The sequence below is a fragment of the Crocodylus siamensis genome, chromosome 1 (genome assembly GCF_052110815.1).
Source record: "Crocodylus siamensis isolate JL-2025a chromosome 1, ASM5211081v1, whole genome shotgun sequence".
Classification (NCBI taxonomy): Eukaryota; Metazoa; Chordata; order Crocodylia; family Crocodylidae; genus Crocodylus; species Crocodylus siamensis.
The window spans coordinates 160,549,293-160,572,411 of record NC_143395.1 but is presented as its reverse complement, the minus strand read 5'-3'; the positions used below and the strand labels follow the sequence as shown (position 1 = coordinate 160,572,411).

At 43.3% G+C, this 23,119-nt stretch overlaps 1 protein-coding gene across 1 annotated transcript in view; it reads right to left on the bottom strand.

The window, feature by feature from the left end:
• PLB1 (phospholipase B1) overlaps positions 1-23,119 on the bottom strand; it is an 88,829-nt gene that overhangs the window by 4,269 nt on the left and 61,441 nt on the right. Inside the window, exons 32-43 of the mRNA XM_090031520.1 lie at positions 22,738-22,798; positions 22,019-22,077; positions 19,059-19,126; positions 17,922-17,965; positions 16,431-16,530; positions 15,576-15,627; positions 13,057-13,137; positions 11,592-11,657; positions 10,439-10,533; positions 4,884-4,965; positions 3,166-3,270; positions 1,067-1,162 (exon numbers count right to left, since the gene is read on the bottom strand). Coding sequence (XP_089887646.1) covers positions 1,067-1,162; positions 3,166-3,270; positions 4,884-4,965; positions 10,439-10,533; positions 11,592-11,657; positions 13,057-13,137; positions 15,576-15,627; positions 16,431-16,530; positions 17,922-17,965; positions 19,059-19,126; positions 22,019-22,077; positions 22,738-22,798 — 909 coding nt within the window. The remainder of the gene's footprint in view (positions 1-1,066; positions 1,163-3,165; positions 3,271-4,883; positions 4,966-10,438; positions 10,534-11,591; positions 11,658-13,056; positions 13,138-15,575; positions 15,628-16,430; positions 16,531-17,921; positions 17,966-19,058; positions 19,127-22,018; positions 22,078-22,737; positions 22,799-23,119) is intronic.

Below are 23,119 nucleotides of genomic sequence, written 5' to 3'. Positions count from 1 at the left end.
AAGTTCAATTGTTTAAATTTCACCAAAAGACAATCTACCTTGATTTAGTCTGCTGGCACAAACCTGGGGGGAGGACCCCTGCTGCCACATCTTTGGGGTAGGGAGAGAATGTTGCAGTGGTGTAAAGTATCCATAGCCCTCCTCTCCATACCAGGGTCCCTGGGAATGGCACAACCCCAGAAGTGCCAGGAGGCTCATAGTGTGGGAGGGCTTGGCTAAATGGGAATGCATGAGTCAGCACATTGCTCCTGCAGATTTCCCTGGCAGGACTCTGACAGAAATTTAAAGCTGTCTTTCCCCCAACAAATCCCTGAAGCAGGGCAGAAAATAAATGCCCCACTCCACCTTCCACGTGGGAAACAGGATTTTGTTGTTTGGTTCATTATAAAGGGAAAATTAATTAAAGATGATCTTTGGAGATAGGCAGGATCAAATGTTCACCCATGTTGATTTTTGCTTTAATACAACTTGGTTGCCAAATCAGGAGGTACTTTCCCTGTAGGCAGATCTTTAAACATTTCCCACCTCCATTTGGAGCACTGAAGAAGGATCCCTGCTAGGATTACATTGCTTTATCCCAGTGGTTCTCAACCTTCTTAGAGTCAAGGCACCCTTTGGAAAATGCCAGCTCTTACTTTTCACACTTTTTTTTTTCACTACAGAAAGATACTAGAATGATTCTTCTGTTGCAAAGGACTCAGAAAGACCACAACAGACCAGGCTGAGTTTGATCCTATGGATTTCTATTCAAGATCTCTGGGTTTATCTTATGAATCATGTGTAGGCACTTGTACACCTAACAGTGCTAATGCTGCATGCTACCCCAAGACACCCTTAAAAAGATCCTGGTGCCACAGCACTCTGATTGAGAATCACTGATTTATCCAATACTATTGCATTAGGATGCAGGCCAGGGAAGGCATAGTTGTTACTGGACAGCAGCACTTCCCTCCCAGTCAGTCTAGCCATTTTCTATTTCACTTCTCCCTGTAATATCTGTGTCCCTTCTTCTATTCTTCTGAGCTCCTTCCATAAGTACATATGGAGCTATTGTATAAACCTTTACCATGTTATTCCAGAGAGCCATGGCCATCTCAGCATAGCCTCTCTCAGCAAAATGGAAGCAATCCACAGCAAAGAAACTCAGATCTGGCTTCCTAGCCTGCAATAGAAAAAAAAAAAGCACAACAGTTCATGCATCTGAGATTCAGCACGTGACATCTAAAAGGTCAGATATACTTGGCCTACCAACTTCTCAATGTTACATCTTTGTAGAAATAATGCATTCTCATTCTGATGCCACAAACCAACCAGAACAGCAGCTGATCTCAGCTCACCTACTGCATCTTGAAAGCCACTGACAGCATATTATATCATCATTTCATAGTAATTTCCACATCATGCTAGTAACTTTGGGTTTTATTAACTATTAAGATTTTTACATAGGCACTATATAAGTGCTATCGACTCAAATGCTGACTTATTTAAGGTTTGAAAGAATGTAGTGTGTTATTTTTCTTTCCTGAATTTTTGAAGCCTGCCCCCAGGCTTGTAAACCTTTTAGGCAAATACTGACTGGATTCCAGGTGGATATCAAGGAGGGAGAAGTCATAAAGTTGAAGCACCTATGTGTTTAGGGGTTGTGGGGGGGGGCTGGGAGTTCCCCACTATAGCAGCTGGTTATTAGTCTCCAGTTCCTTTAATACAGTAGTTGTTATGTTTGTCCCAGAGCCTTAATAAATAAATAACTCCAGCCAGTAGCATGGGAAAGAATACTACCAGACTGGTAGGCAAAGAATATATAGTAAACTTAAAATAAAACTATACATACATTGACATGAGCAGATTCAACAGAAAGTAACTTTAGATTCACACATTAAGATTCAACACATCCACATCACTCTCAGTACTTTTTACCAGAACCCATATTCACTTCTTAACACATCCTGGAGTTTGGTGGAGGGATACTATGCAAAACTAGGTTGTTTTGGCTGTGTTTCTATGCTGAATTCTTGCATTTCTAAGTAATTACATTACTTCCAAGATACAAAGAGACGAGGAGAACTGCCCTTTAACTTCACGGAGTGGTTTGAATTAAAGCCTGCCCAGCTCCATGCTTTCAGAAGTCACTCTGGGAATGTCTGTGCGGCACAAGGCAGTGCCATGCAGAGGAACTGAGGCTGGCTCTACATATACTTGTTCTGGGACAGTCATATTAAGTCATAAAAGCCCCGAGCAGGGCTTAGCCTTGGCACAATGCCATACCAAACACAGCTATAGGGCTTCCAGTTCTGAAGCTATCAGGGGCTATCCAGCTTCTTAGTGGCTGGGGGCTGCCCCAGTGTGGGCCACACCAGGGAAGGCCAGAACCTCACATGGGCTGCAATAGTGAGAGCCAAGGGCCTCCCCCTGGGCAGTACCCCATGCACCCCCTGCATGCCATATATAGGCAGCTCTGTCCACCACTGCTGCATGGCACATACAAGGCAGCTCCCTTCCTGCTCCAGTACATGCATAGTCAGCATCCCCCATCACTCCACCATACACACAGGTGGGCAAGCCCCCCTTCCCCACAGTGCTCCACTGCACAGATGGGTGAGCAGGCAACCCCCCTCATCCACCGCACACCCAAGCAACTGCGCTCCTGCGCACACACAGGCAGCACCCCAGGTCACCAGCTGCAGGCTCCAGAATGCCCCACTGCCCCCTGCTGCAACCAGGAGACAGGGGGAGTGGCAGCCAGGTGGGCTCCTGGGGTTGGGATGAGGGTGTCACAGGTTAACCCCTTGTAGGTCATATGCAACCCATGGGCCACCAGGTGGACAGCTCTGAGCTAGCACATGCACAGCTACCTGGGGTATCCCTGCACAGCACTGCCTTGTACCATGTGGACTTCGGTGAACAAGGCAAGTAGAAGGCAGGGCATTCACAGCTGGCTACCACACTGTAACACAGATAACTATGTTGCTTGCAGATTTCAAATACCTTATATGTAACACTCTTCTTCCTACCTTAACCTTGCATTTATTATAGTACCCACAATGGGCTAGCAGGTGGCAATTGAAAAACAAACAAGCAAACAAAGACACAGCCCCAGAGTTCTTATAGCTGACAATAAGTGGTGATGTTGACTTCCACAGCAATAAGAAATACAATGAGACTTACATTGTTTAATGGCATCATGGTATTTCTGAAAAATGGCTGCACCACTACAGTGAAATCTTCCCGCTGTTCGTAACGGCCACTGTTGACCATCAGCATACTTTTCACCTATCCATAACAGGAGATGCAAAACAAAAGGTCATTTGTAAGATTCATCTTAACCCATTAAGCACTGATTATAAAACATGGGCACTTCACCTCTCCGGGTCAATGCTATAAATCCAGAAGAAAGGCATAATGGATTCAGAGAATAGCCAATCATGTGAGTGAATGCAAGAAGACCTTCCATAGGAGGAAACAGATTAGAATCAAGTATCTGCACTCTTAAAGTTAGTGAAATACTTTTAAAAGTTAAAAAAAAACAAACAACCCTCTCAATGCATGAATTCTCTCGAATTCAGTGCCAAGGGACACCAATGTGGTCTAACGTTTAGTAAGATTCTTTAAAAAAAATGGATTAGAATGTAAGACTTCTAGACAGAACTTAAAGTCACTTAATTTTCAAAAGATGGCTCAGTATTTAAAAAAAAAAAGTCAGGATCCTCTAAAGATATCAGTTTGGGCACCCAAAAAGAATAGTCATTTTTGAAAAACCTAGGAATAAATGTGAAGATGAATAATGTGAATATCTGCTATTCTTAGAAGATAGGCTAACAATTTATGCATAAACATTTTTAGAAGCTCTCCTGCTTCTTGTCACGTGCCTTAGACTAAGAGAGAATCCCAATGGAAAATTAAGAAATAACCTACCTATAAATAAACATCCTTCTTGGTGTTAGGGAGTATCCTCTCCAATGGGTAATTTTTTAATAGAGATTCTTTCACTGTACTCAGAAACATTTGGTATTGTCCACTGTTGGAGGCAGAACACTGAATTACACAGACCACTGGTTTGATCCGATATGTTCAGAGCAGTGACTGCAAGTTTTTTTCACCCAATAGGTATGTGGTGGCCTATGCAAAATCTGAGCAGATCTGAGTTAAATCCGTAGTGGACTAACATATTTCACAAAACAACCATCATAACTGGTCACTGGCAGACCAAGTAGAGGAGTCAAAGACTGAATAAGCCAGGGTTTCTCTCTTAGATGAGGGCTGCCCAATTTTTGAACATCCAGGGGCTGCACGCTGCACTGGTTGCAGAACCTCAGGCCACACACTCACTGCACAGGTTGCATGCCATGAAGGACCACCCCCTCCTGTCACACAGCCAGTGCAGTTCCCCATTGCATGGACAGAGTGAGCTCTGCCCCTTCACCACTACAAAGACAACGTGAGTCCCTCTCCCTTAGTGCTATCAGCAACCCCTCCAGTGCTGCTGACACTGTGTAGGCTGCAATTTCCTGCCATGCTGCCTTACCCCAAAGACCACAGCAATAGAACCAATGCTGGGGGAAGGGGGCAGGAGTAGTGGCCAGGTAGGAGTCCTTGGGTTGCACATTTATCCCTCACAGGCTGGATTTGGTCTGTGAGCCACTTGTTAGATAGCCTTGTCCTGGGTCAGAGCTGAAGTTAAATGGTCATGCAACATGAGGAAACTTGTGTTCCCTCTGACCAAATAGTAATTTAGGTCTTCAGTCTCTATGGCACCTTTCATTATCATCTCAAGTGCTTTTAAAAACATGCTGGTGTTTTATGATGCAGATGAGAAAAAAATGTCAAAGAGAAGCAAGAGGTAAAGGTAGCGAGGATCAGTTAAGGCAACAGAATTCAGGGGTTACCTGAAAATCTCTGTTAATTCTTCTCATTTCTTGTAACTCAGGAGAATTTTCCTGAGGGTTTAAGACACATGGACAAACACTCCTTTAAAGAAAGAGATATTGAAATCAACACTAGCCCAAGACAGTCTGTAGTTCATTAACAATTCAGCTTTGTTCCCAGAGCTCAAAAAAGAAGTTAACTGCTCAGATCTAGAAAGTAGATCACCTGACTAGCTTAAAAGGTGAACAGGAGAAATTTGGAGGGAAAAGAAACGAATTGTGGAACACTGATTTAACTCTCACATGGGCTGAATACTCAACAATTTTGAGCTGGAGTCGGGAGCAATTTCAGAGGCTCAGAACATTTGAAAGTCAGGACCAAACTGTTTAAAATATCAAAAGACCAGTGTCAGATTAAAATATGTTTGTAGTTTTTTAAATGCAGGATTTCACTGCCTTATGGGATTTAAGGCCAGAAGCTCATACAGGCCACAAACAAATGTTTATTTCTACCTGCAAAATTTCCACCACTATAAATCTTTTCAGGAGAGGGAGGAGTACTGGCATTCAGTCTGCAGCCATGCCCTCTCCCCTTGCTTTTCACACCTTCACAAGACCAGGATGATCCCAGTCCCTGGTCCTTGAGAGGAGTGGAGCAGCAAGGAAAGACTCGCTGCTTCCCCACAGACTGGGGATACCCAGACAAATCTCCAGTCTGAGGGAGCTCAGGGAGCATTGCCTTGCTTCTTCATTCCCCTCCTGGGCCAGAATGAGAAGAAAGTATACAAACATTCACTCTTGAAAGGCAGATTCTCTCACAGAGGAGATCTACGAGGTTGACACCTGGAAGATCTCTCTTCCAGAATCAGCATGTTTCCTCTGGAAGAAATCGAGTGAATGCTTGTATACTTGCCATTTCTACCAGGAGAATGACAATTCTCCCGGTAGAAATGTGATACCTGTACTTAGCCATAGTCTGATTTCCTGTATCTATCATCCACTTTCATCCAATTGCCCCTGAACTGAGCCTGAAAACTTGTGTTTCACTGAAATACGTCTTCCAGAAAGGCATCCAGCCTTGACCTGAAGACATTGAGAGATGGAGAATCTACCACTTCCTTCAGGAGTATTTTCCCAGTAGTTAATCACCTGCACTGTTATAAATTTGTACTTAATTCCTAATTTGAGTTTGTTAAGCTTTAAGTTCCAGCCCCTGGTTCTTGTTAAGGTTTTCTCTGTTCGGCTAAAGAGCTCCTTTCATGTCCAGTATTTTCTTCTTTGAAGGTCCTCTTACTCATTAATGAAGCGTCTTCTCAATCACCTTCTATTCCAGTAAAAATTACTTTGGGGAAGGATGATTAAAGAAATTCTACTAGATTATTGCTAGAGGTTTGCTGGTGGGCCCCAGAGTTGGATATAGATATGAATTGAGAACTCTGTAATGTTCTTGGAGAGATAAATTGTACCAGGAATTGCCTAATGACAGGAGACTTTAACTTCCCAGACAAAGAATGAAGAACAAATGCTCCTATGCTAAAAATGTAAGGCCCAGATGTTCCTGGGTGTAATAGCTGACAGAATTTTTTTTTACCAAGCAGTCACCGGACCAGTAAACCAAAGTTATTTTTATGTGGTTTTGGTAAGTACCAAGGATATTACAGAAGAACTAGTCATAGAAAATAACCTTGGATCAAGTGTGACCACAAGCTGACTCAGTTTAAATAATCAATTTCAAAAGGGGAAGCTTTGATAAGCTAAGGGAACAGGTTAGTGAAGTCATCTAAACTGAGTAGTTCAGACCTTGAATGTAGGGGAGATCTCAAATTGCTGTAAGTCACAAAGGGCTCATGTACATGCAACAATTTTTTGCCCTTTCATGCGCTCCAACTGTGTACCTATTTGCACAAGCAGGATTTCCTGATGCTTTAAAAGTCTTTCTTGGGACTCCTGTTTAACTGGATCCATAATAGGGCTGTGCAAAATGGCACTGTTCCATTCTGACTTCAGTTTTCGAGATCTGGACAGAACTGTGTTTTGCATTGAATAAAATTTTGAGTTGAAACAGCCTTACCATTTCGCTTTGTCAAAACAGTGAGGCTGTTTCGACCCTCTTTCAACCGTTCCACTGGACCATGGGGCTGGAGAAAGGAACTCATCCCAGCTGGGCTGAGTTCCTAACCCCAGTGGGAAGCAGGAAGTCAGCTCAGCTGGGCTGCTTCACCGCTGCCCGCAATAGATCACACGGGTGGACAGGGAGTCCAAACATTTCAACTAGCCTCGTTTTGTTTCACGGCTATTTTGACGGCTTTTGTTTTGTTTTGATTTTGCTGTTTCGACTCATTTTGAGGTCGAAACAAAATGGCCATCGAAATTCTGTGCAACCCTAATGCATAGCCACCTCCAGAAGGACATTAAAAATGAGCAGAGTGCCTATAAAGAATGGAAAAAAGGACTGATCAGCAATGAAAGCTATGGGTTAAAGGGCAAGCAGAGCAGGAATAAAGAGAGCCAAGTCAAGCTGAGCTAGACCTTGCAAAGAATATTAAAACAAATAGCAAATGTTTCTGTAGCACTATAAACAAACAAAAGCAAGGAAAGAAGGAGCGATTGCTGCAGGCAGAGAAGACAAGATAGATCTAAGTAAATGAATGCTTTGCCTTAATTTGCTACAAGGACAGGGATGTTGAACATGATGACGGAAGCAAATAGGAATGGAGACTATGCAATGGAAATGATCAAAACCAAGAAGGAAGCAAAATTCTAATGGTATAAACAGATATAAAAACTAGATTGAAATAAATTAATATTGCTACAATCTTTATGATGCAATTACTACATCTGCAAGCTTCTGCATAGAAGTGTAGCAAGACCAATGCAACTTTGATCCTGTTTCATTCAGGGTTAAAATTACAGCAGTTTAGCCCACTTGTATCTCTATAGGAGCATGTAGCTGTAACAATTATTTAGTAATAGTGAACGCTCATATACAATGGGAACTCTCCCTCCTGTTTTAAATCTATTTAAAAGCATATTTGTCCATAGACTTAAGTGCTTAACACATTTAGGCTGAAGGTGGGGCGACCAGACAACCTCCATCCCAGAATTCTTAAAGAAGTGACATGTAACACTTCAAGTCTGGAAGTGAGTATTTTTTTAAATGAGTTTATTAAATTGGGAGTGGTTCCCTATGACTGGAAAATAGCAGGTGTAGTATCCCAAATTTTGGAAAGGGTTAGGGGGGTAGGAAAAGTGACTCAGACAACTACAGGCCTATCATTCTGATCTCAACAGCATTCAAGGCTTACCATGAATAGCCATGTCAGAGGGGATAAAATAAGGAGTCACTTCCCACACACCCATTCACATTAAATTAATTTACTTCAAAACTAACTAAACACCTGGAGGTAAATAGAAAGTGAGATAAAATGCCACATTTACCAGAGGCAGATTGTGCCAGCCTAATTTGATATTTTTTTCTGTGAAAAGATGGCAGATGTTCTAGACACAGGAATGCTACAGATCGAATCCATTAGGAATACATCTGATACAGGGCCACACGAGAAACTATGGGTTTAGGTGGTGATGATTATAATGAAGAAGGGGGTCAGTTTGAGAATTGGAAGGTTAAAGAGCTGGAGAAAGGGAACACAACAATAACAGGTGACGGTCAATGGGTTGATGCTGGGCCAAAGGGAAGTTATTAGAGCAGTGGTTCCCAATCTGTGGTATGGATACCACCAGTGGTATGCAGACACCCTGTTGGTGGTAAGAGATTGATTATAATTACTTGGTATGGCAAAAGTGTGCTAGTCGTACTTAAGGCTCTATTGTTTTAAGTTGGTGGTGCGCAATCTGTCAGAGTTTGGGAACCCTGTATTAGAGGCATCCCTCAAGGATCAGTCTTGGGACCGGTTTTATTTAATATTTTCATTAATGATTAGCACAAAAGGAGAAGTGAACTGATGGATGACACAAAGTAGGAGGCTTCATCATCACCGTGGGGATTATGGTATCATACAGGAAGAACTTGCCAACTGGGGAACAAGAAGTGGGACAAAATTCAGCAATACAAGATCAAAAACTTAGAGACTGTTAACAGACATTCCTGTTATAACCTGAGAGCTCATCATTTGGAAGGAAGTGAGGGGGAAGCAAACCTGGATCCACTCGTCAAGTGTGGGAAGACTATGAGGCACCATAAATGCAGCTGTGACAAAGGGAAGCAAGATCTTAGCATGTACTAGGAGATGTATTTCCAGTGGGGATAAGGTTAAGTATTAATTCCATGGTGTAACACAGTAGTGAGTCCTCATTTGACATACTTTACACAATTCTGATCACCCACTTTCAAGAACGATGAATTAGAAGTGTAACAGGTCCAGAAAACAGTGACTAGGATGCTCAGGGGAACATATGGACTGAAGACTAAAAGAGTTTGGTTTATTTATCTTAAAATGAGGACTCAGAGGGGATACAATTATTCTCTATAGCTATATCATGGGGAGGGAAAATAACTTTTCAAGCTATAGGGAGAGCACTGGCACACATGTATAAATTGACCATGAATAAATTTAAGTGGACACGAGGAGACTCCTTCCAATAATGAGACCAATGATATTCTGGAACAGTCTTCCCAGAGGAGAAGTGGGGTCAAAAATCTAGTTTTAGGCTGGAGCTCAGTAATTTTAAGAAAAGCGTTATACAATATGGTTGTATATCCTAGCTGGGGATTAGATCCATGACCCAGAACAAATCTCCTCTAGTCCTGTGTTCCTGTCCGGGATAGATTAGTGATCATGAGAGTCAAACACACCTACTTTTAGATAGGTTACCATATTTTGCCTTTATAAACAGTTATTGAACTATTGTCTCATTTTCTCAATCTCTAATCCACTTAAGCACATGCTTAATTTTAAGTACAAGAAATAATCTTTACATCAGTGGGACTAGTCACAAACAGCAAGAGAGAGGTAGTTAGCTGCATTAGTCTGAAGTCAGACAGAAGGCAGGGCAGTGTGGTATAATAGCATTTGGCAAAGTAGGCTGTAGCCTATAAAATCTTACACCACTCTGAACCAGTTAGTTTTGGAGGTGCTACCCTGCCTGATACTCAAAGCTAGGCAACATTAGGTCTTGGATGATTTCCTGGACTGAGACTGTAGCTTCTATCAAAATAAAATGTTATATGGAAATGAACTGGAGCCAGAACTCCAGTTCCAAATGTTCCTAGACGTTGGTGGAGTTCGGATATAGTTTCATACTTTGTGGCTTAGGCCCAAATCTAATTATATAAAATGAACAAATAGAAATAAACTATGCCACTATCACTTAGATGGGTCCAACTTTCATTGACATCAATGGGAGCTGCATATATGTAAGCAACTAAAGAACGGGATTCAGTCCCCTCCTTATGACTACTGCATCTTGGTATTTACTGTATAATGGTTCCCAGATTGAAAAATGTCCAAGAGGAAGGAGGCTTTTAAACCTTGTGTGGTTACCTCATTGATCATAGTAATATAGATTACCCTTAAAAATAATGTTCAGTGAGATGGATGTTTGATTTGCTCACTTACCTCCCTGGGGGCACACACCCTGAAGCTTCTCTTTCTATCTGACGCAGACCTGAGATCTCCATTATCTCCACCAAGTTGACAAAGGCTCGAGGGAGCTGCAGGGATCATGGAAACTGGTTATGCTAATGCACAGAACAGGCAGCAGTTACAAAATCAGACAGAGGTAGCTTGTAGGTCAGCATGCGAGTACATACATCCCAAGAGCCACTGGCAGCATTCAAAAGCAATGCACAAGGCGGAAATGTAGAGTAGACAGCAGCCAATGAAGTACCAGCTGCCACTGTTGGCTAGGTGACATGTTCCCTCCCTCCCTTACTCATAGCTGTTCTGGTTGAACTAGAGGAAGGGTCAGCAACATACAGCTCCTAGGCTGGATCTGGCCTGTGGAACCCAGGATCCAGCCCACAGATGTGGAGGGATTTCCTTGTGACTTCACCCATGTCCAGGCCAGTAAAGAGCTGTACTGGGGCCAGGAAACAGGAAGCTACACTCACAACTTCTGCTTGTCCCTACCTCCCCACTCCCTCCCCGCAAGGCTGTAGCATGGGTACAGCTTCCAGTCAATGGGGAGCTGCACTGGGGCCGGGCTTCTAGTTGTCCTTGCACCACAGTAGTGGGGTAGGGGTGGGAATGGGAGCAACTGCCCAGTTGCAGCCTAACTCCCCACCAGCTGGAAGCTGCATTCATACTGCAGCCAGGCAACAGGGGAACTGGAGAGAAGCAGTACAGGAACAATTCCCAGCTGCCTGGCCCTGGCATGGGGGCAGGCAAAGCTTCCTGCCACTGACATGTCACCAAAGCTCCCTGGCCCTCACTGGACCAGAGCTGAGTTGTTCTGCCCATGGCTTGTAGATGTTGGCAGCCATCAATCTAGAGTAAACTGCCCACTTGATTTAGGAGTCAGAATTGTGAGTAGGGCTGTGTTACATGTTTGTTTCATGGGAGGAACCTGTAAACAGCAAAGCTAAAGCCTTCACTTTCCTGCCCTTTTCTAATACAGTCACTGGATGATGTTTCAGCATTAGTTTTATTGCTGTAGCTATCTGGAAGAAGACCTTGATTGAAACGTGATCACAGATACTGCGTCAGAGAGGAGAAATACCCAACTGTGCTTGCCAAGAGCTTTGCCTGCAAGAGTAACTTCAGACTTTACCTCCTTGTAAAGAATGTCCAGAGTGTCCTGGAGGTGTTTGACATACTTTTCTACTGAATAGGTCTCCTGTAGAGGGGGAGGGAAAAGAGAGAAACCCTGATCAGTTATTTCTCCAGTGTTCAAGGCACTATCATTTAAAAGAAAAACAAAAAGGTCCATTACAGAACCTTCAGTTCCTAAGGAGGTCTCCAAACACACACACACACTCTCCTGACCAAATGCTTTCCTACCTGATTGTACAGCTTGTACTTTTGGATCAGAGTGTTATTGGGTGTTATTCCTATTGCCTCCTGTGTGTAGCTTATCTAGTTGCTGTACTGTTTTCATGTGACTAATACATTCCCTTAATCCCAATTCAAAATCCCCTGCTTTATGCAAGTCCTTGACAGAGTTATTTTAACGTGAATGTTGACGCTGGTGAGCACCTGCATAAATCACACTGCAGGGCTCCACATTATCTTTCATGGACTCTGGCATGCTCCTTTTTACCCACAGACTGTTGCAATGTGTTGTGTTGCATTGCATTGTACTGTGCTGTGCGTTTTGTATACTATACTATACTATACTGAGATGGACTGGAGCCAGAACATGGCTATACAGTATATATGAAGTCCAAGGCTGACTTTCTAGGGCAGGCTGTTAGAGAGAGAGTGTGCGCGCATGTGTATTTTCTAAGAGCCTGCTGTTGAAAGCCAGCCTAAGGCTTAGGAAGCAAACTGTGTTCTTCCCTTAAACATCTCCAGGAACCTCCAGAACTATTTGGCTCTGCAAACCAAGTTAGGCCTGAGGCCCACACAATACAATTGCCTATACAATTGGAAATGTGTTACTGGGGCAATCTAGAGTCAGTTGGACTGACAAGGCAATGGATTGACTCCCACTGACTGCAGTGAGCGCTGGTTCAGGCCCACAGAATGTGTTGCGAAACCTTCACCAGAGGGGGTGATGGATGAAAAGAAAAAAGAATTTTCAGATCAGCATGGGGAGCTTGGAGAGTTGGCAGCTGGAAAAAGCCAACAGCTGTAAACTGACAGTATTTCATCTGGTGCAGCTGACAGGCAATAAATCGTGGAGCACACTGGTGGCATTTTTACGGAGTCAGCTTCCACAGCACAGCCTCCCTGAGCATCCTCGTAACAATGTACATGTGGCATCTCATTGTCCGGCTTGCTTTGTGTAATTAGATCACAGGCTCTTCCAGCCAGAGGCCATGTATCTTCTGTTTTGTACAATACTGAACAGAACACCAGCCCTTAAATAATGAATAATACTAAGGAAGTCCTGGTCAGGAGCTACACTCTGAAAGCAGCACATTCCTTTCAAATAAGACACATGTGTAGAGAACACCAGTTCTAAAGGCTTTTAATCTAATGGCTTTGGCGGTCTGAAAAAGAGAGAAGAACTAGACTGATTTGGTTCTCTTGCCAAGCACCCAGAGCTGTGTGCCCAGTTTACAAGCACTTACTTGGTCCAAGCAGTACTGGCACAGGTCATTGCCTCCAATGAAGATTGTGATCAGTTTCCAGTCCAACTTGAAGTTCATTTTCTAATGGCACATAAAAGGAACAGTGCAAAATCTGAGCTGTTCAGACAGCTCAGAATTGCTTAGGGTTGCAGAGGTGAGATGTGGGGTACAGTGAGAGTGTCAAAAAATGAGAACAAGCTTTTCTGCTTTGACAGTGTGAAGATTAGAAAGTGAGTGTGTGTGAGGAAGAGACAGGGAGAAAGAGAGAGAAAGACAGGGGCTGGAAGAGGGTATTATTTCTTAGTCAAGCTAACACACATCCTGATTTTTGTTATGAAATTCCCTTCAGAAAGGGGAATCAGCAGCTCCTTGGTACACTGTTAGGGTTGCTGCTGCATGCATCACTGGGAGATCACAGTCACAAATGGATTTTGGCTGTGGGGGCTGTGATGGGGAGACTCACCAACGAGGACCAACTGGGTGCAGCAAATGGGGAGGGAAAGAGAGAGAGGGAGGATTAGAAAACAATGCATTAATGCCACTTCAGTGGATTTCGGAGTCCTTGAGAAACCCTGTCAGTTGAGTGAGCCCTGTGCAAGCAAGTCAAAACGGGAGAGGGCTGCGCCCCAGAGGTCAGACAGCTGGATTCAAACAGAAGAGTCCAGGAGCCTGGTGACTTCACTGAGCTCATATAAGGGCAGCTGCTAAGCATACGTCACCACCAGCCAACAATAGGGGCTGCTGAGAGCTGGAACACAGTGAAAACATTTTGTAACGTGTAGTACAAAGAAAGGAATCCAAGTAATCTATTTTTGGAGCAGAGAGTTTACATAACAACATCTGTGAACCTAACCCACGGATAGAGAAGGGGCCTGGGAACCACCTACCAGCTTGGAGTCTCCTCCTAGCCTGACATTTTGTCCACACCAGCTTCTCCCAGTGTGCAAGGCAGGGCAGAGGCCTCCCCCCAGTTTTTAGAGGAGATATGAACAAAAGGAAACATGTTGCATTGAACATGAGAGCTACATAGTCAGCTGCTCTTTAAAAGAGAAAGGAAGGAGGGGGGAGAAAGAGAGAGAAGGAGGGATTTTCCTCTCACTTCCCCTCACTGCCAAAAGAATGAACCATGTCCAAGGTATCTGTCAAGCATGCAGTTACACAGGCATGCATGCTTTGGAGAAGTCAGCTTTTTTGCAGTATCCTTATACACTGTTCAACAGAAACCAGGGAGCACCTTGCTCTATCCCAGGGCCAACAAGCTACTTCTGAACAACCTGTCTCCCACACAGGCTTCACTAACCATTAAGCTGTCTTCACCCTCTCTTTCCCCTCACTCCCATATATGTGTGCATATGTGGGCAGACCTACATACACACCAGAAATACAACAGTTATATTCCTAGTAAAAGCCAGGGAGCCCTAGTCCCCTCCCTAGCCCCCAGTAGATGGTGAGCAGTGGCCCCCTTACACTCCCATTGGACACCATCAGGATTCACCCTCTGCACAGTCAGTCACAAATCCTTTACCTGCCCAGATGCAGGGCTTCGGAAGTTCTGACCTACAGGGAAGGCTACAGCCACCCCTCACCGGCACAGCACCATCATCTCTTTGGGGCAGAAGCTCTGGGCAGGTTCTCTCACCCTGGTCCATCAGACACCCGACTCACTCTTGTGCTTGCCTTAGTTCATTTGTTTTTGTCACCACTGCCTCAGCCTGTTACCAGTCTACATATGTACTCTTGCTCTTCCTTCTGCCTCTACCTTCCTTATTCTTTCCCCCTGGCCACCAGTTATATTCATCTCCTGGTCCTGTCCCTTCCTTCTCTCAACCTACCTGGATGCTTCCCAGCATTCCTCACATCAACTCTTAAATGGTTCAGTAAATTGTGGTTATTGCTCACCTGTATAACCTTCTGGTCATCACCTTCACCCTCCTTCCTATTGTTTGTTAGCTCATTGGTTACCCATTGTCTTAATTTTAGGTTCTTAGTTCTTCAGGGAAGGGACTATCAATGTCTTCTTATGAGTGTATACAATACCCAACCCAGTGGGAAACCCAGGGCTCTGGGTACTGATGTATTAATAACAGTAACTTCCTGGCAGGTATGACTAACCCTGTGCACATACACATGAAAAATCCCTGGGACAAATCCTTGATGAGTCTTCCAGCTGTGAACAGTCCACTATCACTATGCATAGGCACTGCACAGGATGAGAAGAGTTTAAGAGGTTAGGGCCAGGGTGGCCAACACACAGCACACATGGCACAGGTAGCCTGTGTGTGTGGCATGCAGCATATGAAGGAAGGCACAGGGAGTAAAGTAGCAGATAGGGTGGTAAAAAGAAAGCAGAACAACAGATCAGACAGGGGAAGGGGATCAAGGGCCCCAGGCTTAATTTGTGGCAGGACTGCCTACAAAGTTGACCTCCACTGGGTTAGGGAGAGACCATCGGAAAGAATAGTTAGGGATGACCCTAATAATTGCTAGCTTTCTAGTTATCTATGAAGTCAGATACTTACCAAGCTGTTTCTCATTAGCTCCACCAGTGTACGGGCCTGGGTAGACATATTGCTATGGAAAGAGGACAAAAACAAACAAACAAAACAAAAACTATTCAGCTCGCTGTCCTGAAATGAGAAGCATAAGGAAGCAGCTTGCAAATGCTGCAATTTCTCGTCCTTGCTCCCCCTTTCCTCATTTTATGGAACTCCAGGGCTAAGAGGGGCTGCCCAGGGAAAGTGACAGCTCATGAGTGGGAACAGAGGAAGACTAAACAAGGCAACCCCTGTGTGGCAGAATGCCACCTCTGTCTGTCCCTGAAAACTCTGCTCTGTGACAATTTGGTTAACATGGGTCCTGCAGAGTAATGATGCCAGCAAGCAGTTTTTATTGCCAGTTATGGCAGCATTCACTAGACATCAAATGAGACACAGCAGCTTGCTTCCCAGAAGTCAGTAAACAGCTGTGGGGTAGTACTGATTTTTGGATCATGACAAACCTTCTCTGATGCTGACCAGCATGTAAAAGGCTTGTAGGAAAATGCATTGTTAGAATTGGGAGCTTCTTGAGCACAAGACAGTGGACCAGATTTTGGAAGATCTGGATAGAAGAGGCTGGATTAAGAGAAGTCCCTCCCATGCTGGAAAAATCACAAGCACCTATTCAATCCCCCAGCTATTCTAAATAAAGATTAGACCACATGACCTGCATGATATAAATAGGCGGGATCAGCAATCAAATAGTAACAGGTTTGCTAATTAGTATTAATTCAAGAGCCACCATTCAACCTTGGCATGCAATTTACATTTAAGCTGCTGATTCATCAGCTCCACAGCCCACACTCCCCTGCCTACATAGCTTACAGTTGTGCTTACAGTGCTCGGGCTCCAGCTGCCGCTATGTTGAACCCAGCCATTTCCTTCTTGGTGCCAGTAGAGAAGCCAAAAATATTTGGATTAAACTTTTTCAAAATATCTTGAAGAGAAGAGAAGAGGATGCTCTGGTTAACCTGCCTCACTGCCAGCAAGGACCTATGACAATTTCCACAGGACTTCCCTTATGCTTGAGGTGACAGACCAAGGGCAAATCTGTATGGCTTCCCCTGATATTAGCTTCAAGGCTGACAAAAGTAGTCCATCCCCTCGTTCCAGCTGGATGCACCAGAGGCTGGCAATGAAGCTGCGTAGATGGCTTTGAGTGGCTCCAAGTGTGTGCCCCAAGGCTGCACTCAGGCTTTCATCAGGAGTTTGGTGCTCAGAAGCAGGGGGCACACTCCAAGCTACTGTTACTAAATGGTCTGCTCTACCTGACAGTCTGTCTCTGGGGTGCTTAAGTGGGACTAAGTGGACCAGGTTTATCTTGTCAATGATAGATTCTGGGAGTCAGGAGGGAAGCCGAGAGTTAGGAGACAGGGATCCTAATCTTAGTTCTGCTACTGATTCATTGTGAATGTAGGCTTAAGCCTCAGTTTTGCCACCATCCATTCGAGGTAAAAATATCTGCCTCCTGGAGGTGACATGAGGCTTTACGAATGTTTGTGGAATTCACCAAGAACCTCAGCAAGAAGGCATTACATATGCAAATTTTTATTATTGTTTCTGTGACAGTGCTGCTAATAGAGTTCAAAGCCCCTTTGTGGTGAGTGTCATATCTACAATACCTCACAATGTGTTTCTTACTTCTCTTTATAACATAGTGATGACACCCATGGATAATGATAGAAATAAAATCCTACACACAGTGTCAGGAGCTGTCAAACTGTTACACAGCACAGAACACATTGGAGTCCCCTCCACCTCATGGTCACATGGACCACTTGCAGTCTCCATAGCAACTGCAGTAATTGCTTACATGGAACAATAGTACTAGGGAAAATACTTCATGTATTTTCAGTGCCTTTCAGAACAACCGAGCAGGAGGAGCCACTAGCATGCCGTACGCGAACAGCCAGCACACTACTGACCACCAGGTGCTGTGCAGACTATAAAAAGTGGGCTCAGCTCCAAAAGGTTTTCTATTTGTCATAGGACGGTGCAGGGGGAAATATTAGAAGGAACACATCTGCCATGGATTTTTGTTATCTTCAAAATTTCTTCTGCCCTCACCAATCCAGCCAAGTAGACACTACAGCTCCATCCAGATCCAGTTCATGGAGGAACTAAATAAGCCTTGTAGAGTGAGGAATCTTCCCCAGGATGCATCTGCAGTGTGAATGAACTACTTAGATCCTTTAAGAATGGACATCCTTTAGGGATCCATCTAAGAAAGCTGGGAGGCCTACATAAGCTTTCCAGCACATGTTTAGTTTGGTCTCGGAAGAAAGATAGCTTCTCGCTTTCCTATTTAATGCCTGCCAAGATACTCACTAGGTAACGTTGTATGAGTTTCCAGGGTTCCATCACCTCCAATGCTACAAAGAAGAATGAATAGAGTCACTCAGCAAGGTTCATATTGTAAGCACCAACCACCTCTCCTGTAGTCACTGTACATTATTGGTGTATGAGCTCAGAGTTTGCTAGGTTTTGTTTTTGTTTTGTTTCGTTTCTTAAAAAGATAGGCTCAACCAGATCAAAGATAAAATACAAGACAAGTACAAATTCAGGGAAAAAATGTCAAAGGACGGAGATTTCAGCAAAATCAAACAGGGATACAGTGAAGACAGAACCTGCAGATTTACTGACTGAGCACTATGAGGAAATTCTTCTTCATGCAGATCTGCTGGTGATGCCAGTCATGAGGAGGCACATCACCTCATCAAACCTGCTCACGCTAGGTTTGACAACATGCTGCATTTACAGTCAGTTATTCAAGGTGCACTGACTGCAGCGATGCCTATTAACCAGGCATCTGGATTTCTCTGATGCAGGCTACAGAAAAGTGTCTCTGTATCTGCCACTCAGAACACGTTTCTGTGCACAAATGTCTCCACACAAATCCTTCAGCAGCTTCCACTGTTATGAGTGCATGCACAAATGTTTCCATCCAAAAATGCAGGGATATAGTTCTTATATGCATATCAGAATCATCTTGTTCCTTCCACTCCAGCATGGACACTCAAGCATACCCATCTGTAAAAACATTTATTGTCTGCACTCAGTTGTGCAGATATGAATCTAACCAGTGGCACTTGTACATATAAGCAGGTTGGGCTTATATACATGTATGTGTATACATGCTCCCAAACTATACTAATACAGAATTACTTGCAAGACATTCTCATGTGTATACATACATTTAATGACTTTACATGGTCCTAGTATCAGATATATTCCAATGAATTAAGGCAGGGGTAGGAGCAGGGGTAAGGCTGAGGTAGTGCAGGGATAGGGCCGAGCTTGAGAGAACTTAATGGTTCTTAAGTGCTAAATACACACTGTGAGGATGCAGCTTTTACATGAGGTTGTATACATTTCAATACCAACAAGGTTATGAACTCCTGAAGTAGTTGTCCCCAGAGCTCTGACTGGAATGAAACAGCTTCTAGACAGAAAACTAAGATTCACCTCCAGGAAAGTCCTCTCCAGGCTGTGTCCAGGTCATTCCAGCTAGTTGCCTGGGCTCCTACAGCAGTCTAGAAGAGATGCTATAAGTCATTAACAAAATCAAAGGACAAGAGGGGCAAACCATGTTGAGCAAGATGGGCTTTGCTCTCCAGGGGCTACCAACATATTCCATTAATTCAGACTGGTCTTTAAAGCATTAGTCAAGTGTACTCAGCAGAGCTGACTGACCACTGGAAATTTCCAGTGTTTTGTCATTTGTCTCTGACGTTACTTGGGGCTCTTGTTGGCAACATCAGCAGACAAACTAATGACATAGTTAAAGGTTCCTCCACGTTAGAGATGAGGCATTACTGATGAAGCAGCACTAAGAAAGCTAGCATTGTTCTTGACCTTGCTGTACTTGATCTATAGTTAAAAAACTAAGAACAAAAAATTGAAATAGCTACATTTTTAAATATTTGGAAATGTTGAAAATTTTGTTTTGGGTCAAACATTACTCTGTGCAGTGGCTCATAGGAACTGTAGTTCTGGTGACCAATAGCTTCTCCTTTTTCTCCATATGCACTGGACTCCTGGCAGCCCCACATTTACCATGATGCTCCACGATCATGGCACTTCCATGATGCCCTGTAGCAGCTCAACTAGATAGGAGACTATGATGCTTGATGGGAGATGTGGTCCAGCTATCCAGCCAGACAGGAAGAAACTACAGGAGCAGATGCTTCCAGAATGATAGCTCTCATAAGGTTCTGCCTGCAGCACCTCAAGGGGAACACAGACCAGTGTTTGTTCAAATGTCTTGACACCAAACTTTCACATTTGCTTTCTCCCCATGGAAAAATAGAAAACAGCAAAACCAACAGTTTCCTGTAAATGATTTCAATTTTGCAAAGACCACATTTTCCATCAAAAAACACCAATAGGAAATTACCATAGAGCTCTAGTTTTATTAAGTAAATGTGAAAGATGTGATCTTTTTTAGGAGATACAAATAAACACTTATTAAATCAGCCAAGAAAACTAATCTTTGGTGTAGCACTGCTTTACCCCAAGGTCACTGCCCAATTCAGTCTTCTAACCTGACAAGCTGTTTGAAGTGGAGGTGATTTGTTCAGGTGACTGATAAATGTATTAGATTAACTATTGCTTTATGTGCTGAGGGAGAAATGATGGACACATTTTATCATTTAAAAAAAAAAAAAAAAAAAAAGTTGGTGGTTCATTAAATCTGAAACAATGCCCAGTTGGAGAACAGCCTTCCTGCAGCATGAACATAATTATCCTTTCACAGTGTAAGAAAAGTCATCAACACAAAAAGGTGGCAAGGCGTGCACAGGAGATTATTGGCAGTGGGATAAGGAACTTTTCACCTCTGGCAAGGTCACTACTCTGGGTCTTGATCAGGTGAGAAGTCACCAAAAGTGGGTCATATCTGCTGGGGTACTTGGTACATTTTTGAAAAAAAAGGAGTTAGTAACAACAGTCTACTGACTGTTCAAGAAAGCACATTACCAAATACAGCCATGAGGACTACCTAGGGCCTTACTGGTAATATCAGCAGAAGAACTAATGTCTTAATGGACCCAGGGGGCTGAACCCAGGGGGATAAACGCCACTGTCTCATTCCTGCTGGTGGCTTGTCTATATTGGGAATGACACATTATTGGTAGGGTAGCACAATCGGACTGTTGGCTATCCTTGTTTTGGGTATAAGCAGAAGACTTCATTTTCCCCAGCTTCCTGGCTGACTTCTTACACTAGCACTAGTTTCATTAGAAACTCTTAACAAAAACAACAACATCTGGCCCTGGAGGTAAAGGAAGCTAGAGGTAAAAGCATGGCTATTATCAAAAGAGGAAGAAACTAAGAGGTCACACTCAGGCTCATCAATCTGTGGCCTTGAACCCAGGGCCTCAGCCTGTCTGACACAGATCTTAGTGGTTTCTTCTGACCCTGGATGACCTCCAGACCTGGCTGCCCATGACCTGGCATGACAAGACTATCTTATTGTTATGGTATGTCAAACATCAAAGACAGTGGTCTTTGGGGACCACTAGATTTCTCAGAAAATATGTTTCACATACCAAAAGGCCAAAGGAAAAAAAATTAAAATATCCTGGGAAAATATAAGCAGGTAACTTTCATGGGGCCCTCAGCACAGCTTGGCCGAATGCTGCAGGTCATGGTTGAGGTACTTTGAGGTAAACTCCAGGTTCAGCAGGGCAGGAGCCAGGATTACTGCAGGCCAAGATGGAGATAGATGGACAGAGCCATCAGAACACTGGAAACACATACATCCCTTTTCTGTACTGCAAGCCTGTCCATCTGAGATACTCAGTCTCCTCATTTCCCACAGACATAAATACTCAACCCTAGAGGTGGTCAGACCTTGGAATTTGTTCCATAAGACATTTCTGATATTTCAAAATGTGCTTTTGTTCTGATTCAGAATAACTTAGGACTGATGGGTCACTCTTGTAGCATTGCAACTTTGTCAGAACCTCCGTCCTGACCTACAGGATCTCTCGTTTCATTTCTCAGCCCTCTAAAGCCTACCTGATTTAAAATCTGTTTTCTTCTTTACTTTCATTCTGCTAATAAGTTAAACATTTTGGAGAGTTTGAGCCACAGAATGAAATGAAATCAAAACTCAAGAGCAAAATGTTAACACTTGGAAACACATTTCAAAATTATCCAAAAAAAAGTTTGACTAATTCTAGTCCACCTTTTGCAACACAAGGTCCCATTTCTAATGTCAGTCTCAGCAGTCTATTACTTGGCTTCACAATTGCCAAATTCATTCAAAACATTTGTTCTGCAAAGGGGCACAATGAGATGAATTTGGTTCTGCTGAATTACAGCAGTTTGCTTTTGATTCTGAAGGCATACAACACTAAAAACAATCAGAGACACCAGATTTGTCCTTTCTGTGCTAGGCCCTTGGATATACTGATACTCACTGTCAGAGAATCTCCCAGCGCTGCTATGACTTTGATGTCAACTGGCCGTAGTTCATGAACTAGACAGGAGCGAGGAAAAGAAGCAGGGTTAAGTCACGATTACTGAAGAGTCTTATCATTAATTAAGGTCCTGCTCTTGCGTCCAGTGCAGTCAACAAATATTTACCGACTTAGATGCAAAGTTCTACACAAAAATCAGGCATTAAACTAGAATAAGGAATAAACATTAGCAATTTGTCTGTGCCCAGCTTGTTCCAAATCATTTGGTTGAGTAACAGGGAAGTAAATAAAGATTAAAGCAGCCTTTCACATGTCAAAAAAAAACTAAAGTTGATTAGATTTAAAAGTTGATACACTCATTCTGCTCTGTTTTGGCTGTAGATCTGTATTTTCACTAACTGCTCATCTATAAAGTATTTGTGCTAAGTCCATACACAGCGTACCTACTGAACTGCAGCTCATAGCAGGCTTGTCCAGGTAGACCAAATCTGCTGGGCTTCTAATCAACCTGAGTAGGCTCCCCATCTGTCCCTAAATATTATGTTTGCTGAACATGCCAGGTATTGCAAGGTACAACATGCTGCTAAATATTCTATGCCTAATATGGTATTCTTTCTAGTGTTCAATTGCAGTAATGGAATTTTTTTGTTTTTGCAGGCAAAATTGAAACCTTTTCCTAGGTGGTTTAGTGTAAGTAATGAAAGTAAGTGCTCTCTCACCTGATGTTGGGACATTTTTAGATGCTGTCTGTTCAGGACACAGCAGGTCACTGCCCCAATTCTTAAATGATAAAACAACAAGAAGTCACTTTGTGATTAGAAGATATGAGCGTGCACTGGAATATGCTGACCTAATTGTACCAACAAATCAAAAGCCAAAGAAAAATAAGTTCTAATTATTAGTTGCCTAAGCTCAGTAAGTCATCTTGAAATACTGTCCAACATCAAGCCGTTAAGTGGGTCAGAATATCATTGGTGCAATTTCATCTAGGTCTGGGGTGGCAAAGATTCAGTCTGTATGCCAAATCCCTCCTGCAGAGCCAAATCATCCAGCACCCTCTCAAACCCCAGTGCCATAGCCAGTGCCATATTGAGCCTGAGA